This window comes from Erpetoichthys calabaricus, chromosome 15, assembly GCF_900747795.2.
Source record: "Erpetoichthys calabaricus chromosome 15, fErpCal1.3, whole genome shotgun sequence".
Classification (NCBI taxonomy): domain Eukaryota; kingdom Metazoa; phylum Chordata; class Cladistia; order Polypteriformes; family Polypteridae; genus Erpetoichthys; species Erpetoichthys calabaricus.
This window is the reverse complement of record NC_041408.2, coordinates 55936728-55955474: the sequence shown is the minus strand read 5'-3', so window position 1 is coordinate 55955474 and position 18747 is coordinate 55936728. Positions and strand designations below refer to the sequence as shown.

The window sequence follows — 18747 nt, the reverse complement described above, 5'->3', positions numbered from 1 at the left end:
CCATCTTCAGCTCTCTAGCAGAGGGATGAAGGTTTTCTTCTTCAAGAATTTAGATGTACAGTACTTGCCAGCATCCATTTTCCTTTTAATCCTAACCAATCGCCCTGTTTCTGCTGAAGAGAAATACCCCCACAACATAATACTGCCACCACCATGCTCTACAATGGGTATGGTGAGTTTGGGATGGTGTGCTGTGTTTGCTTTTCACCAAACTTTGCACTTGGAGTTCAATCCAAAAACTTCATTTTTCGTCTCATCTGGCCATAATACCTTTTTCCACATAGCAGCAGAATATTTTGCATAGAGCATACAGGACTGAATTTTTAGTTGCTATCTTGCCCTACAGGTCATCTTCTATAAAGCTTGAGAGATTTTTCTCACATGCGCAGATAAACCAGTCCCAGCCATGAAGCCTTGAAAGTCCTTCAAAGTTGCCTTTGGCCACTTGGTAGACTTTCTAATCAATGCTCATCTTGCTTGGGCATCCAGTTTGGATGTACAGCCTGGTCTAGGCAATGTTTTGGTAGTGCTATACATCTTCCACTTCTTAGTGATGCTCTGAACAGTACTCAGAAGGATAGCTGAAACCTTTGAAATCCTTTTCTACTACTCTATCCTGGATGCCTTTTGACAGAACTTTCACAACCATGTTGGTTTCTTTTTCAGTGCTTTACACTACTAGTATAAGTTTAAGAAAGAGCTGGTTTTATTCCTAGGTAATCAACAGCAATACAGTTGATGTCTGAGGGGCAGTTAGCCTAGTGTTTAATCTGGCAGCTGATTGGTTGCATCTGATTAGGTTTAGAATGGTACATTCTAAGGGTATGATCACTTTACCAAAACAGGTATTTCATTAATTGATTTTCAATAATTGTCCAAAATGTTTTAGAATGTTATTTTCACATTAACAAATGTGTACATATAGCTAAAAACATTTTACTTATTTTATTTTCTAGGGTGTAATGTGACAAGAGAGATTTTTACAGGGTATGAGGACTTTCTATAGGCACAGTATTCTTAAAAAGGGCTTGGCAACTTTTTCGATTAAATTGTTTAATTCTAATTGTTTTAAAGTGATGTTCACATGTGATTTTTTTTTTTTTTTTAAACCAAATGGTACAGTTAAACAGTTCAACAAACACTGTTCCATTAACCGATCACGTGTACAGTCAAGATGTTAATGCAAAAAAATATGACAAATGGCACATCTCTTTCAAATGAGCTAACTCCAAAGTCATTGTCTGGAATTGGTTTTGATATGAAAGATCGGATGTCGAACAAGATAATATAAAATGCAGTGTTTGCAAAAAGACAATAGCAGTTAAAACTGGCAGAACATATAATTTATTTCGGCAGTTAAAAACTGAAACAGCAGAATGGACCCAGTGCCAGAAAACACAGGACAAAAATAAGCTTGTCTCTGTTAGCTTCGGCATGTTTTTCACCCTGCTTTGGCATGCAACACACAAGGGACACTTCCCATTATTTATCCCATTAGACATTGTGATAATATTGAGGCTGGGGAAAAGTATACACTATCTTACCCTGCAGTGATGGCCAGTCTGAGGTGGTAGAGAAGCACGAGTAAGCTGTCTGAAATGGACAGTCAGAGGACTATCAGAACTCACTTGAACTAAGTGACTCCTATATGGGCAGGTCACTCTGAAAACCTGTAGTAATTTCCAGCCAATTAGCTTAGATGACCTAGGCAGTCACCTATGGCCCTGGGCATCTTGTGGGTCTGCACTGGCTGCATTCAAAGTCCCTGTACACCCCCCAACCACCCTCATACACAATTTGCTTTTGTTTAGCCAGTAAGGTGCCACAGGTGGGTGGAACAATACAAGAATTTATATTTAGTTGAAAGGTTTTTGTTTGGTTCATTTTTAAAGAGTGATATTCTCACTTCAGTGACAGCTAGTGCCTTGTGCTTGCCTATATGAGAGAAGTAGCTGTGTTAAAATAAAAAGTGCACATGCTTAGGATAGTGGGGCTGGATTAATAATATCTAACTTGTTGTTGCTAACTATTAAATTATTTTGTTAGGTAATCCACATGAGGGATTTCTTTATGTGACAGAATACTCTACAAGAAAAAGCAATGTCTCTCTTTGCATGAAAGAGACCTGATCTGCAAATTATATAATTAAATAATCAGGTAAAAATCTCCATGAGGGACAACTCATGACTTGTGGGAAACAAAACATGTCTTGGACTTCTAGTGCTTGTTTTTCAGTTAAAAAAATTGTTCTCCCACTAACATTTGTGAAGTCTGTTGTATTTTCCCTAGCAGCAAGCTTTTCATGTTCATTGATGAGTTGAAAGGCATTTATGAACATGAGCATGTAGGACATTTTGAGAGTGACACCCACACAATCTACCTTGGCAAAATAATTGAACATGAGCTGATTAATTCCATAAGTGAGAAGGTAATTGAGCACATATAGTAAGTCGCATCAAGCAGACCAAGTATTATTCTCATATTTTGCATTGCACACTTGATGCTAGCCATGAGGAGCAAATAACCAGTTATAAGAATTGTCACACTTGAGGAAGTACCCAGGATTAAAGAGCACTTTATGGGATTCCTTCTAGCAACAGGAGAAATTTTGTCTTACCTTATCATATTAGCGAGATCGGTCACATGAACGCCACTCTCATATTTCCGCATAATTCCCTTCTTCGTTTCGATTGTGATCACTTTCTTTACCTTCATTACCTTCTCTTCCTTCCTTGGCTTCTTTTCTAGATTTTTTTGGGGCCATTTTGATAGCAATTATCGAAGTAAATTATATAAATCACTGCACTGACCGAAATTATGTACACAAGCACACGTATCTGGGCTCCGACTGACGCTTACGAACGCTCCCGGCTGTTTGTTTACAATCGCACAAGCGGATACATGTGACCACATTCGGGTCGTAACTCAAGATGTTGGTCGTAATTCAAAACCAAGTTGTTTGCATGTCAGGCCGGTCGCATATCGATGGTCGACTATATATTTAAGGGAAGAAGAATGGGAACTGCAAATGTAAAATCAAATTACACAGAAAGAAGCTTTTATTATTTTGCACCTTTTTTCATTGTCAATTAACTAAGGTTTTAAAAGATACACTTGTGTTTTTAATTTATTTTTTTGTAGTGAAGTATTTAAATCATGAATCATCCTTAAGTTTTTTTTGTTTTTTTATTCTTAAATTGAGGTTTTGTTTTTGCTATATTGCCTGGACCTAATAAATATATATATACAGTACATGCACACATACATATAAATGATCTGATCTGGATAGGAATATACTGTAAGTAACAAGTTGGTTAAGTTTGCAGGTGATACCAAACTAGGTGGAATGGCAGCTAATCTAGAATCAATTGAATCATTACAAAGGACTTGTAGAGCATGTAGGCTTAGGTAGATTTGTGGCAGATGAAATTTTAATGTTAATTAAATGTAAAGAATTACATCTAAGAAGTAGAAATGCAAGATTTGGAAACGTCTGGAAGTTGAAAGTACCCCTTATAAGAATGACCTAGTAGTCATGGTGGACTTGTCACTTTCAACATCCATACAGTGTACACGAGCCATTAATAATGCTGAAAGAATGTTATGTAGCCCGATGTGTTAATACAAGGCAAAGGAGGTTGTTCTTCTGGAGAACAAGTCCAGCGAAGAGCAGTTGGGCCAACTCTGTGGCTGAGAAGTATGAGCTATGAAAATAGACTAAATGACTTGATCCATTTCAGTTTAAACGAATAAAGATAAATTTGATGTTCTAACTTTAGTCACTTGAAATTGTAATAATTTAAAATCTAATCTCAGGTGCAGTCTGCAGGAGATGACAGAATTTTGGTGATGGGTGCAACGAATAGACCTCAAGAGCTGGATGAAGCAGTACTTAGGTATAGTACCATATTTTTGACCATGACTTTCCTTCTTTTTTCTTTTAATAAGATGTATTATTTTCCATTAAACTCTCCGTAACAGTAGACTGCTAATATTCATAAACCCCTAGATTTTAATACAATTTGTCTTCAGGATTTGATTTTACTGATACAGGTAGTTTTAATATCAATATTATTGAGAATGAAATTCAAAGAATAAGATAAGACAAGATGAGTTATTTTAAACAGATGCAGCTAAAAGCTTTAATTGTTTTTGAAGAAAATCAATGTCTTTTTTGTATGTAAGAAAAATACCCACAATAACTTTTTGCATGAATGACTCATTGGTAGTTTTAGTAAAGGAAAATGTCAGTTTACAGAGTTTTTTGGAAGTAGGAGCTTCTTTGTTGAACAGCACAAAAGATGGTTTTTTTAATTTTCAATCTAAAATAATTTCTTTAGCAACATATATTTTCATCTTTAATAAATTAAAATATATATTTTTGTGTACTGCAAGACTTCATCTTCTTCAAGTGCAACCTCTACATTCATGTAGCTTTTATGAACTGTAGTTGAAGACTGGTATGTTTGTTTTTATAAGCAAAGAAAATGTATTAAACAATTTTTTCTTAGAATTTTTTTGATCAGATGATGTTTTGATTTTTGATATTTGAATTTTGCAGGCGTTTTACCAAAAGAATTTATGTAACGCTGCCTTCTGAAGAAGTAAGTTTTAAAATACAAACTGAAGGAAAAACTTTAGTATTACGATAATAAGGCCTAATTATATAATAAATATATATTAAATATATTTATCATGAGGGATGTTCAGAAAGTTTCCACACTTTTTTAACTCTATTAAGAATTTTAAAAGCAAATTACATCACTACATAGTCACCTTCATTTTCAATGCAATTTTCCCAGTGTCATACAAACTTTTTAATGCCCAGTTACTATCCTCCCGCCTTCACCATTTACAATGAAAATATAAAAGTGCAGAAACGTTTTGAATGTCCCTCATATATACACTGTATATAAAAATAATTTTTGGTTTTTAAAAGAACAATGTAATCTCAGAGTACTTATTTTGCCCTAATATGTGAACATATTAAATTTATTAATTTGCATCTTTTTCAGTAATTCAAAAATGGTGTTTTATCTAAATTGCAAAAATCTGCATCTAAACATTAAACTCATAATACTGATGTCATATGAAACAGTAAATTACAGAGATTATTCGGGATAATTTAATTTATAACTTCTCTCTAAGGCTGAATTTTAGGGAGGCTTTTCTTCTCAGTTTTGTGAACTAGTCACTTTTTCGTGCACTTTATCAAGCATTGACATGTGCGTTTGTGAAATTTTCATTTGAACTTATGCATTCAACTCACTGATAAATAACATTTACAGTGGCATGCAGAAGTATGCAATCCCCTTGAAAGTCTTCATAATTTTCTACATGACAATAGATTTGTACACATTTATCCCTTCAGTATGTTTAATGTGAACTCTTATGCAGTAACAATACATTTCCAAAGTCAAAATAAATGATTTTCTGTAGATATTTAACTGAAGAAAAAAAAACTACAATGTTAGTGTTTGCATAAGTATTTAAACCTTTGTGCTTTGGAAGCTCCAGGTTTACACAAATGACAAATGAATCACAAATGACACAAAGATCTCCGTCATTTGACGGTCTTAATTAAACATAATTAGATAATACTTGTGAGCCCTTTATATCTCTCTGGATATAAAAAACCCTTTGTAAGTGCCATAGTCTTTGTTGGCCTATCACTGCAAAAATAAAGACAAAGTAACATTCTGCTGATGTTTGAAACCATCTCATTGAATTGGACAAGACAGTAAATGGCTACAAAAAAAAAATATTGAAGAGTTTTAATGTTCTGTTAATCGCTGTTTGATCGTTACATCATCTGAAAGGGAAAGATTCATCACAGCACACAGACTCTTATTGGAACAGACCATCCTTCAAAACTAAACATTGGAGCAAGATGTTGACTGATGAGAGAGGCTGCTAAAAATCCTACCATCAGTCTCGGAAATCTGCAATACTCTTTGGCTGTAACTGGAGTGAAGGTGCATGGGCCCACAATTTCAAGTGTTGTCTATAAAATAGGCCTCTACGGGATGGTGGCAAGACAAAAGCCATTCCTTAAGAGTTTCCACATTAAAGCATTTTTGGCATTTGCTACAAAACATGAGAGAGACCCAGTTAAGGTGTGGTAAAATGTTTGTTGGTCAGATGAAACCAAAATAGCATTTCTAGCCAGACTTCAAAGAGATATTTGTGGCGTAAAACTGAACCTGCCCATGCCTCAAGAAACACCATACCTACAATAAAATATAGTGTTGGCAGTGCTATAAGGATATTTTTCATGTGTTGGGACTGGGAATCTTGTCAGAGTTGAAGGGGCAATGGATGGATTCAAATACTGCACAATATTGCATGGAAACTTGTTCTAGTCTGCTATGAACCTACAGTAAGCATGAGTTTTAATATGATGGCCAAAAAAACTCAGTATTGCTCTCATCAGACAATGGAACAATTTTCTAGCGGAATTTGCCGTCTCCCACAAGATTGCTTGCAAACTCTAGCTAAGACTTCATATGTGTTTTTAAACAAAGGCTTTGTCACTCTCCCATAAAGCTATGAATGCTGAAGCTCTTCAGCAGCAATTGTCTCTCCAGTCTAAACCACTGTATCTGGTAATTCCTTCAGAGTTCTTATAGGTTACTTGGCGGTCTACCTCACTAGTAGTCTTCTTGTACCATTCGCTCAGTTTTTGTGGATGGCTTGCTCTAAGCATATTTACAGCTGTGCCATAACCTTTATTTCTTAATAACCATTTTAACTGTACTATAGGGAGAGTTTAGTGACTTAGATATTTTCTTGTTTCAATCCCCTGACCTGTGCTTTTTCAATCACATTTTCACTGAGTTGCTTGGGAGTGTTTCTTTTTGTAGGCCAGGCTACTATACTGACGCACCATAAGAGGGCTCTCCCAGATATATTGTAGGTGGATTCATACTACAGTCCGTTGAAATCCATTAACTATCGACATCAACAAGTCTACAGATCTATCTATAGTTAACTAATTCTGTGACTTCTATACCAACTGGCTGCACCAATTATTATTTGGGTGTGTCATTTTAACACTAGAATTACCAGAGTCTACGAAAAAACTCGTAGATCCGGCCCACCTTAAATCGCTTCTTAAATCCGTTCACACCTCTCCGCCAGTGTCTTTTGTCCTCTAAATGTGCTGATAAAAGACAAGCTGCCAGCAGCCGGCTATTCCATCCCCCCTCCGACTTAGAACGTGAACGCACTTTTCCCAGCTCATGCCTTGATTGATTGTCTGGGAGTGAACTGGAGTTTTAGACTTGAAATAATACATCGTTATTTGGAATACACGCATTCCATGTGTGTAACGTTTCTACAGTAATCTGTGTAAACACATTGATAAAACCAAAACTTTTTCATATTTTAGTAATAAATGTTACAAAATGTAGGCATAAACTATAGAATGCGTAAAGCCCGAGTTCCTAAGATCAAATAAACACTTCCACAAAAGCTTCACACGCCATACAACAGCTTCCGTGGCGTAGCGCGCTAAGATTTGCCTCTCAGAGCGAGTAGCTTTTCTCTGCCCCACAAACATGAGTTCAATTCCCCGCTGGGGATAAAGTGTTACTTCTTTTTTTTCTTTTTAACCTCAAACGGACATAAAATTTGTAAATTGGTATGCACTGTCAGTTAATGAGATCGTTATATTTTCATGTGGGATGCTCCTTTTAAAATATTTTTTTAAGAATTGAGACTGCAATTAACATGAACAACTGTCCTTATAACTTATTTTTTCAAGATCCATAACACACAGACAGACAGAGCACTGCGTAATACAGAGACAGACAGGCAGAGATATACAAATAAACAGGGAAGGCACATGTACTGAAAGAAAAAAAAAAATCAACATGTGCGTTGTTCCTGCAGCACTGAATAAGCTCACCCGCTCTAACATCACCCCTCCCCTGATCTGACTCTCTAAGTAACAGCGCAAGTACAGATGCAAATCAAGTGCATGTGTGTACTGTATAATATTAACAAAGAGCAGCTTACTTCTGAAAACGGCAAATATAGGAGTGAGTGGGGATCGAACCAGGACTCTTGATTACACTTGGTTTTTGTCAGTTATAGGGACAGTTGTTCATGTTAATTGCAGTCTCAATTGTTAAAAAAATATTTTAAAAGGAGCATCCCACATGAAAATATAATGATCTCATTAACTGACCGTGCATACCAATTTATAAATTTTATGTCCGTTTGAGGTTAAAAAGAAAAAAAAAAAAAAAAGCAACAGTTTATCCCCAGCGGTGAATCGAACTCAAGTCTGTGAGGCACGGCAAAGTTGCTGCGCTCTAAGAAGCCAATCTTAGCGCGCTACGGCACGGAAACTGTCGTATCATCCTTGAAGCTTTTGTGAAAGTGTTTATTTGATCTTTGGAACTCAGGCTTTACACATTCTATAATTTATGCCTACTACATTTTGTAACATTCATTACTAAAATATGAAAAAGTTTCTGTCTTAACAATGTGTTTACACAGATTACTGTAGAAACGGAACACACATGAAATGTGTGTGTTCCAAATAACGATCTATTATTTCCACTCTAAAACTCCACTTCACTCCCAGATAATCAATCAAGGCATGAGCTGGGAAAAGTTTGCGCACGTTCTAAGTCGGTGGGGGGATGGAATAGCCGGCTGCTGGCAGCTTGCCTTTTATCAGCACATTTAGAGGACAAAGGATGGTGGTGGAGAGGTGTGAACTGATTTAAGAAGCAATTTAAGGTGGGCCAGATCTACGAGTTTTTTCGTAGGCTCTGGTAATTCTAGTGTTAATAGATTGAGAGTAGTTAAAAAAAAAAAAAAAAAAAGCAATACCTGACCTCATTGGGATGCACAAATTTATGAACAGGATCCTGTGTTTTAAACTCTGTCTCTGCACTCCATTTTTGAGAGACTAAAAGGAGTTTTGTGTTGCAAATAAATTATGTCTTTGTCTTCGACTTTTTAGACACGCTTGAGGCTATTGAAAAATCTCCTTGGGAAACATGGTAATCCATTAAGCCAGAAAAATCTGGAAGAGCTGGCCAGGTACTCCATCTCCCGTTGCTAATTTGCATTTTATTGTAAACTTGTCTTTGTAACTGCATTTCGTTGGTATATAATATGATTTACTTGTGTCATCGTTTAACCTGTCAGGTTTTGCAATTAGGACTGATGATTCGTGGCTGTGCAATCGGCATCAACCTACATTTGCAGTTTTTTTTATGTGTTTACAATGTCTCCAACATAAATAATTTAGTATAACTTTTTATGGAAACTACTTTTGGCTGATAGGAGTTCCGCCTCCAATACAGAAAAATGCTTTCATTTTTTTGTGCACTTCGGCTTGATATTGAAGAATCACCATATTTATATTGTTTCAGTTGTTGTTTGGAGTCTTAAGTCATAATGATGTATCCCCAGTTATGAAATGCTTCTGAATTGCTCCCATTTTTAATTCGTTAGCTTGACATTATCCTTATAAATAATGTGAGACATGTTTTACCCCTTTACACCTTTGTGTTAATGCCTAAACTCTATTGAGTTAGTAACACCGCATCTGGAATACCATGCACAGCTCTGGTCACCATTCTACAAATGATACACCTCCAGATGGTAGTACAGGGAAGAAAGTACAAGCCATTGTATCCTGTGGTTATGTGGGGGAGCTGAACCAAGTCTTACGAATGCTTAACAACATTGATAAAGTGGAACAGGACAAGTATTTCAGTTGTAAAGTGAATCACATTCTCAGGGGCAGGTTTGAAGATCACAGGGAAGTGCATTAAAGGTGGAAGCCAAGAAACATTTCTTAACATAAAGGAATATTGAAATCCACAATAGAAACTTTGACCATTTTTAAAATGTATCTGGGTGAGATATTGGGATGGCTAACAATTTAAAGGTGTAAAAAAATCTCCTGTAGTTTTGTTTCAATGTCTAATAGAAATAGATTAATAATATGTTTCATTTGAGGTGGGGGTCGCAGAGTAGGGAATTTATTTATGATACCAAATTACCTTTTAATGAGAAAGTGGTCATTTGCTAGTTATGTGGAAGCGTATGTCAGTAGTTGGTAATTTGTCTGATAAATCTTCATTGATGCCCCCGTAGTTGATGTTAAACATTTTCACATTTTTTTCAGATGTAAGTAGGTTTTAACTCTGTAGACTTTCTTAAATTTAAAATAGTGATAGCCTTTTTTGTGGTTGATGTGTTTTTACAGAATGACTGATGGGTATTCAGGGAGTGACCTGACTGCACTGGCTAAAGATGCCGCTTTAGGCCCAATTAGGGGTAAGAAATTATTTAAAATACTGTTGCCAGTTGGGATTTATATGAAATAGTTTCTTACATTTTGCAGTTTATCATGTCTGGATGATTTTATTATTGATTTTACTTGGTGTATGCTTATGCTACACTTTGATATGATGCATTGTTTGGTTTAATGTAGACATCTGAGAAATATCAGTTATTAGGGTGGATTAATGTTCCATAAACCATGTGAATAGTGAAACCTCTGACATGAAAACTGTAAATTCTGATTACAAATAAACTTTATTTATTCATTTGTTTTTTTAGAACTCAAACCTGAGCAAGTTAAAAACATGTCTGCAAATGAGGTATGCTGTTTTTAGTAATCTTTCTCTACTGCACTTGAAAGATCAATGTAATTATTAATCAGGGCATTAATTACTAGGTGCTGATTTCTATATGGATAGAACATTAATCACTTCTCCTTTTGGGGCCTATTACTGTAAATAATGATGATGAATATAACATTGTTTAAAAGGAAAAAAGCAGCCTTAAAATAACATTTAACTAAACAAAATAAGAAGGTTGTTAGAAGCACAATGTTTTTCTTGTGGACCGTTTATCAGGTGTTATTTGATGAACACTGTTCCTAAGGACAGCACCCAGGTTAAGTAGGTCTGGGTCAAAATTTAATGGGACACTAAATATTTTCCCTTTCCTCTAAAGGATTTTATTACCTTTAAAGAATAATTACAAACATCTTAACTAAAGTTAAATCCTAATAATAGTAAACAGACAGTTTAAATTACTCTATAATGCTACTTTAATTTTTTTAGCTTGGTCATATTCAAGGAAATTATTTACTCATATGAAATTAGTGTTTTGAATACTTCTATGATTACACCATGTCCCTTTTTCCATCTGTTTTAAATGTTTTCCCTCTTGAGCTTAAATTCTAACATACATTTTAAATGAAGTATCTTGCATTTATGTACTGTTTATGATTCAATTTTCCTTTTGCTTTTAGATGAGAAATATTACTTTTGGAGATTTTATAGAGTCTTTGAAAAAGATTAAACGTAGCGTTAGTCCCCAGACACTAAATGCGTATATGAAATGGAATAAGGACTATGGAGACACCACTACTTTTTGACACATGATGGAAGTTCAGTAAAACAGTTGGCTCATCTGCCATACTTGAGAATAAAGGGGACAACATGGACATTTGAGGTCAAATATGTTTGTAGAAGGTTTCTACATTCTACTTTTTGACACAAGAAATTAATTCAATGAAGTGCACTAGAAACACTTACATTCAGAATAATGTTCCCTACAGTGGTCTTTACAAAAAGGAAGAAGAAGATTACATTTTTTTTCTTTTTTTTGGCAAAATCCTTGTGTGTATGTTTTTTTATCTCCCAGTAATGGCTTTTAAATAATGCAAACAGCACAATAAATGAAGAACAAATAAAAATAAGTGTAAAATATTGACGTCAAGAATTATATTATGGTCCTATCGTGATCATTCCATTGAGCTTGACGCAGTAAATGCACCAGCACAGTTACAAGAAGACCTGTGCCTTAAGTTAGGGGAAGAAATAAAATCTGCAAACATACTGCCTTCTTTATTTATGTAAGTTAATGTCAGTCAGCTAATAAACAGGAACATAAAGAGGTGATAATTGTTTATCTTGGCTGTTTTACTAGCTTGGTTTTCCTTGTTAAAGTCTTCTTTATTCTCCTTAACGCACCTGCCATTGGTTATTTTAATGCACATTATTATCAGTGTTACAGCTTAGGTACTCATTGTGTTTTTGAATGAGAAGTCAACTGAGCTGTCAAAAGAGTGAAGCTGCTGCCTTCTAGGCAGAACAGTAGGGTGTCAACAATATATTATAAAGTTGGTCGGGTGTGAGTGATGACCATTTCTGGCAGAATGCAAATTTATATTTTCTCACTGCTAATTAAACAGTTTTTGTGTTGTACTTTAGATCCGTAGTGTGAATATTTATAATAAAACGATGAGCATTACCGTAAACTTGAATTTTGTAATGAAGACTAGAAGTGCCCTTCAACATAAAGATCCATAATTTTCTATTGGCTCATTGTCTTTAAAAAGTAGCCTTATTTTTAACAGCCTTTTTGTGTCAAAGTACATAATAGTGGTTAAATCCTTTGGTGCTTTGCTCTTGATTGAAATGCTTAATCATTTCAGATTGATTTCCAACTATGCATTTGATCATGCCTTTCTTGCATTTGGATACATTTAAAGTTTTTAAAATAATTTCATAAAATGAAACATTTGATTTTGTAGCTTATTTTAAATCTAATTTATAATAAAGACTCAACAAAAGCAAAATTTATATCATTACTTCTCTGTGACACAAAATTGCCTAGTTAGGGTAATGGTAACGTTGCTAATTGCTTTGGATAAAAAATGTTTAGAGGCATGTAATAACATGCAGAAGAAACCTGAATAACCAGTTGAAGAATTTACATTTTTCAAAGAAATTTCTGGATTTGTCATCTGGTGCCGTTGATGTTACTCATTACCCTTAAAACTTAGCAGTGTTTTGTATGTGTTTTACTTAATTAAAAAAGGGGGTTTCTTGAACTTAGGCACAGCAAACTGGTTTTATTGTTTTGATGTCACATTTCATATACCTGCAAAGTTCAAATTCAGGTTTGTGTAAATAGTTTTGTAACGAAATGCTGGCAATAATTATGTTTAGCTTTAAAAATAAAGGAAATTGGATAATTATGGAGAAGTACGTAATTTGGTAATTTTATGTTAATGATGTTTAGATTGAGGTTTGTTTTGTACACTTGAGGCTTTTTACTACTGAATACAAATAAAATTATTTTATTAGTTTAAGTTAAGTGTGAAGTGCAGCATAAAAATAATAATTTGATCATTATTTAATATCGGTTGATCTTGTGCAGTGTTGGTCAACAATTATGGGAAAGCCTACATGCATTTAACCATACTTTTGATGATGGAAGTTAAAAAATATAGATATTTTTTCTGTGATACTTGGTATGCACATCTCAGTAAATGGCAAGACTGTTTCTGATTATTTCTTTGTTTACTTATAGCTTTAATGGGTTAAATTATTTTGTTTATCCCAGTATTTATCCTATTAGTAAAGGTCTCCAATTCAGTGTCCACAGGCACAACAGACAGTTCACAAGCTGTCTGGCTGCCTGTAATTTTTTTTTATTAATTACCACTTGAACTAACTTTTCATTAAAGTTTTAAGTAAATTAAGCTTCTGATACATTTACTAACTTTACTGACATTCGCTGCTACCACCAGCAGTCGTGCATTTTCAGTGAGTGACTTGTGTTTTGAAATCTCTGCACCTAAATGTATTTTTTTATTTAACAGAAAGTAATTGGAAGCTTTTTTTTTTTTTTTTTTAATTTTTTTTTTGTTTGCCTGAAAGCCTGCCTTCAGAATTACCAAAAACGTGGTACTAGCTTTTCTTACGAATTTACGCCAAACTGTAAATTTTTTTGTTTTTGCTTCCTATTTTGAGTAACACAGAATTTTCAGGTTTACCAGATTTTTTTTATGTGGCTTTTTTTCAACAGCTTAAAATGTGGAACATTTTATTGTATATTTCATCCAATTTTTGGTAAAGCTGAGCCATTACTGCAAAACAAGTTTTTGTTTGTTTTTGGTTTTGTATTTGTACTTATTTATTTGTTTTGTAATTATTAAATGTCATCTTTGTTTAAAAAAACAGTTGGTATTAAAAGTCATTTTGTGTAAGCTTGCAATTTAAAGTTTTTAAATTACTGTCATCTTCATCTAAAACCTTACATACTTCTTAATATAATGTAAAGGGATACAGCAGTTATAAATATCCATTTTCACCAGATGGTTTTCTGGGGTTTGATAAGCCAAGTTTAACTGAAAGTGTGACTGACAGTTATCTTTCCCTAATAAACAAATGATGCTAAAGGTGCACTTTTTATACCAACTGATGCTGTACTTTCCATATGTACTTGTAGCATGTGTTCTCTTGTGTATGTATATTTACAATGAGAATGTGTTCAAAAATATTTTCAATAACTGCTCTTTTATACACCCTGCCAAAGCAGGTTGCAAATGGAAGATGTGTCTGACAAATTCTTGTTCAAAAGAGAACTGTTTTTGTATATGATTTGTATGGATTATTCTAGTTGAAAATGTTTATTTAATGTACATCAAAAACAGAATGCTAACTTAATGTTCTGCCAGATGAAATACTTAAATAAACAGCTCAGATCTTTCAATAGATAGAACCTGTTGAAGCAACTAATTTGGATGATATATTTAATTGTTTTCTTTGTACCTGTTTTAAAACAATTTGTGAAACAGGTGATCATTATATCAGTGTGCCATTTTTGCCAAGCTTTGGCACATTGTTTCAATGCTGGGTTATACTCTGTGTCTGGGGGAATAAGTTTCATGTTTCTTTGTTTTTAAACTTTGATAATCCTTGTAAAACTAGCTAAACAAGTAACAGAGTTATAATGGCTATGAGGTAACACAGGGCAGGGTTCGGGCCTAGCACAGGCACCCGGCTGATTAGAGGGGAAGCTCAGCTAGGAGATAGGCCCTGCATTCTGTGTATTCCTTGCAAGTAATTTCTGTGGGAGTACCAGACATAATGTAGATTTCATAGAGATTAGACCTGGGCAAAAATATTAGTTTTTTTCTGATTAATCGTTACCTTTAAATGATTTAATATTGATTCTTAAAGTCTAAAGTCTTGATATTGTGAATCTCTATCATGCTCAATTACTACATGTAGATTTTTGTTTCTTCATTTTTGGAATACAATCCAACAAATGTCACTAGTGCGCCTGTTAAGACTTTTCTGTGGAAGAAAACTCTTTACTTCTTCACATAAAATGGAGTGTCAATCCTCAACTGAAATCGGTGCCTTCGACACTTAAATCAGATGTGTGGACAGTACGGATTTAAACAGTGTGCCGGTAAAGAAAAACTGGATGTCACCCATAAACAATCTCGGTTGACATCCAAAAGAGTAGAGCCTAAATCTACACAGCAGATGGCATTTAGCTACAAGCTTTTATTTAATTCACCTTGTACAAACAGAATCTATAGCAGTTTTTATCTGTAAAAAGAATCCCTACAACTTTGTTGAAAATAAGGGCTTTCGACAAATAAATACAGGTTTTGGAACTGACAAACCAAAAAGCAAATGAGTGAAGTTATTGTACCAAGGCTTTATTAAGTTCTTAAGCAAAGCATTGGCACATCTCTCAGGTGAGCAGAGAAAGTAGCCTTAACATATGACAGCTGGACATCCAGGGCAGCTTTGCAACATAACAATCACATGTCACTACATTAAAAACAACTGGGCACCTGTGGTGGATGTGTTGTAGACAAGAGCGATGCTTGCCACTCACACCAAGAGTAACCTCTCTGCCTATTTGCGAAGCTGCCAAGGTAGTTGGCTGTTGTTCCAAAAACTTTTTTAGCATCTTTAATGTGCTCTTACATCACATGACCACATCAATCACAAGTTTGTGTCTTGGCAAGTCCAATAAATGTTGCATGGTGGTAAAAAGTTTTCATCGTGCCTGACCCAACCTAGCAAGCAGACAATTGTTAGTTTTCAGTGAAGCCTGCGTGTGTGCAAAGCAACACACTTGAAGTAGCTCCTTTAGCTGTATTGCATGGATCATACTAGCGGCGCTGTCAGTCATGATGGCTGGTTCTTTGTCTTTTATGTTCCGTTCATCCAACACTGCTGTCAACAAGCATCTGTTCTAGATCCTCTTTTTTAAAACATTTCCTTTTTGTCTGAGGGAGGAACTGTATGGACACAATTTCGAGATTGATTAACGTGACTAGTACATGTGAGCAACTGAAGATATGTGTAACTTGTAGAATTATAGAAAGGCATGAGTCTTCCTGCTATATCTTTGACTAATTCAAGATTTTTTAATCGTTCAATAGGTAAATACATTTGGCAAGCAGTTTAGTAACAGTTGAAGGATGCCTACATGGAGATTCATTACATAAGAATGGGTTACTGAATAACCTATTTATTATTTAAGAAGCAGTATTTGATTGTTTTACAACATTGTTATTCACAAGATTATACAGATATTTTATAAAGTAGATACCATTGAACTGTATTAAAACAAGGAGCCCCCATATTATTTGTGGACTCTATAAAGTAGCGTGATTTAACCATGCCTGTGGCTGGAAATAAAGGACAAAGAGTAGATGAGAAAGTAGAATGTCGTAAAGAATTCCAAAATGTTGGCACAGAACACATGCAGATCAGGCTAGAGATAATGGAAGTAAGAAAATTCGAAAGTCTCAAATAAAAAGGATAGGAAAGATCACATTAGCACAAACAAACAAATTATTACTCAGTGAAATAACGGAACAGTGAAAAGAGATTTAATGTATTGTTCGGATTTAAACTTTAAGTCAGAGACTTGTAGATCGTCTAATTCGTGTTGCCAGCGAGAATTAAAAGATTCCAAAAATGTTGGCGCGGTACGAAGTCCCGTGAGACAGAGACTTTTAACATGAGATTCTTTCAAGTCACGCCCTACTTACAACTATTTTCAAACAAGACCACGGTCATCTAACCTCAGTCGTGTGAATGCTTTTGTCAGACACACATCCTGCGCTCTTAGCTCTTCTAAATTTTATCAGGACAATAATTTTATACGTTCTAGATGACACGTCATCAACAAAGCAAAGAAGAAAGAGCATTGACAAACATTCGAAAAAGTCATTTTATTTATTAGAGAGAAAGAAACGATATTCACTCACAGGCAGTTGTACGTTGCATAGTCACGATGTAAGTCAAAATTCAATGCAATCTTGAAGGAAAGTTAATTCCAAGTATTGTTTTTACTATAAAGTTTTAAAGTAAAAGTGAAAATAATGCATATGTAACAATTCCCATGAAAATAACAATCACTTTAAATTGTATATGCGGTAAACCAAACCCCGGGGGTATGTGAGTGAAGCGAGTTCACGTTAATTAAATAATGATAAATTTTGAATTTTTTTTTATATATAAAACAGCAATGATATTTTTTTCCCCATCTTGCAAATACTGATGTTAACTGTTCATTACTAAAATGTCATTCCATGCTTATGAATGTTATGAAGTCAGTATGTAGGCACCTTCAAATAAAGTGTTACTGAAATTTGTCACAGTATATTAATGTACCTTGTGCATGGTTAAGTATGCTCTAAAAAAGCCAGCACTTCAATGTATCAGAACACGCATAATTCAATCAAGATAGAATCGATAGTGAATCGGGACATTGTGAATTGAAATCAAATCAAATCATGACATCAGTATTAATACCCATTCTTCTGTCGTCCTCCTGCAAGTTGTAAAATGTTGGTGCACAGTCCCACGTTGTGAGAGAAATATTTAAATTACCCATTTACTATAGGTTCCAGGTACCTGAAAAAAACATTCATTTAATAGCTTTATTGGACTCAAGAGTGCTTAATTAAACTAGTATTTATTTTTCTGGGACATAGTCTGAAAGGGATGTTAGTAGCTACAGCCTTTGGCATGGTTCAGTGATTGTAGAGTTTGGATGTGATTTAGGGCATATTTTTTTGTTATAAATGTAGGATTTTGCCCACTTTTCCAACTCCTTACTGGGTGACAGGATTTATTTTACTTGTTTATGTTCCCTATTTACTTTAATGGGAAGAAACAATCCTCCATTCTTTGTTTTATTGTGTCAACAACCATTTGCTCTGTTTTAATATTTGTCTCTTTGAGATGTTGGGGATGGTATTGCATTAGCAAAGGTGTCTAAGTTTTAGCAAAAAGATTTCTTCTCACCTTTTCTGTTCTTTTATAGAGGATCATAGGTGTCATTCTGCTCCTGTTGCAGTGTAATTAACACCATAGGAAACTGGCATTTGTTAAGGATAAAGCATGAAGTCTAGACAAAGTGGACAGTTTGTATATTTGAGTATTCTTACTTGGAAACATCTTTATAAAATTAAGTTTATATGCAATTTTGAAAAGTGCTTTATTCCGATGTGTGATCACTCGGTTCCTACAAAGCATTAAATAGGGAAGAATTGCCATTTAGAAATAAAAATAACAGAGCTAATTAAGCAAGCAGATCAGAATAAAGTTTGCAATAAAACCTATAGGCACAACAACCTTGCAAGTGTACATTCACCAAGCCATCCCTAGTTGACATTTTTGGCTTCTGTTTCCCAATTTTCCAAGGAAGAATTAGTTTGTAAATTTCAAAAAATTTGTCATAATGCCCATGTTAGGTTTTAACTCCCCCAACACTAACATATAAAAATGATAATTTGTCCTTTTGATTACATCATTCCCCCTGCTAAAATGTTCAGTGTTACTGCCTTTCTGATTTTTAGAATAGCATCAAAATCTCCAGCATTTGTCTTTACCAAGTGAACATTATCCCTGACCACTTTATAGCTACAGTATACAA

At 34.7% G+C, this 18747-nt stretch overlaps 1 protein-coding gene across 2 annotated transcripts in view; it reads left to right on the top strand.

Annotated features, from left to right (window-relative positions):
• The window catches only part of spast (spastin), a 77492-nt gene extending 59124 nt beyond the window's left edge, over positions 1–18368 (top strand). For both annotated transcript variants that reach the window (XM_028821015.2, XM_028821014.2), the window contains 6 exons: positions 3817–3896; positions 4562–4604; positions 8978–9057; positions 10235–10305; positions 10591–10631; positions 11291–18368. In XM_028821015.2, the coding sequence (XP_028676848.2) occupies positions 3817–3896; positions 4562–4604; positions 8978–9057; positions 10235–10305; positions 10591–10631; positions 11291–11416 (441 nt within the window). In that variant the 3' untranslated portion in view covers positions 11417–18368. The remainder of the gene's footprint in view (positions 1–3816; positions 3897–4561; positions 4605–8977; positions 9058–10234; positions 10306–10590; positions 10632–11290) is intronic.
• The last annotated feature ends 379 nt before the right edge of the window (positions 18369–18747 follow it).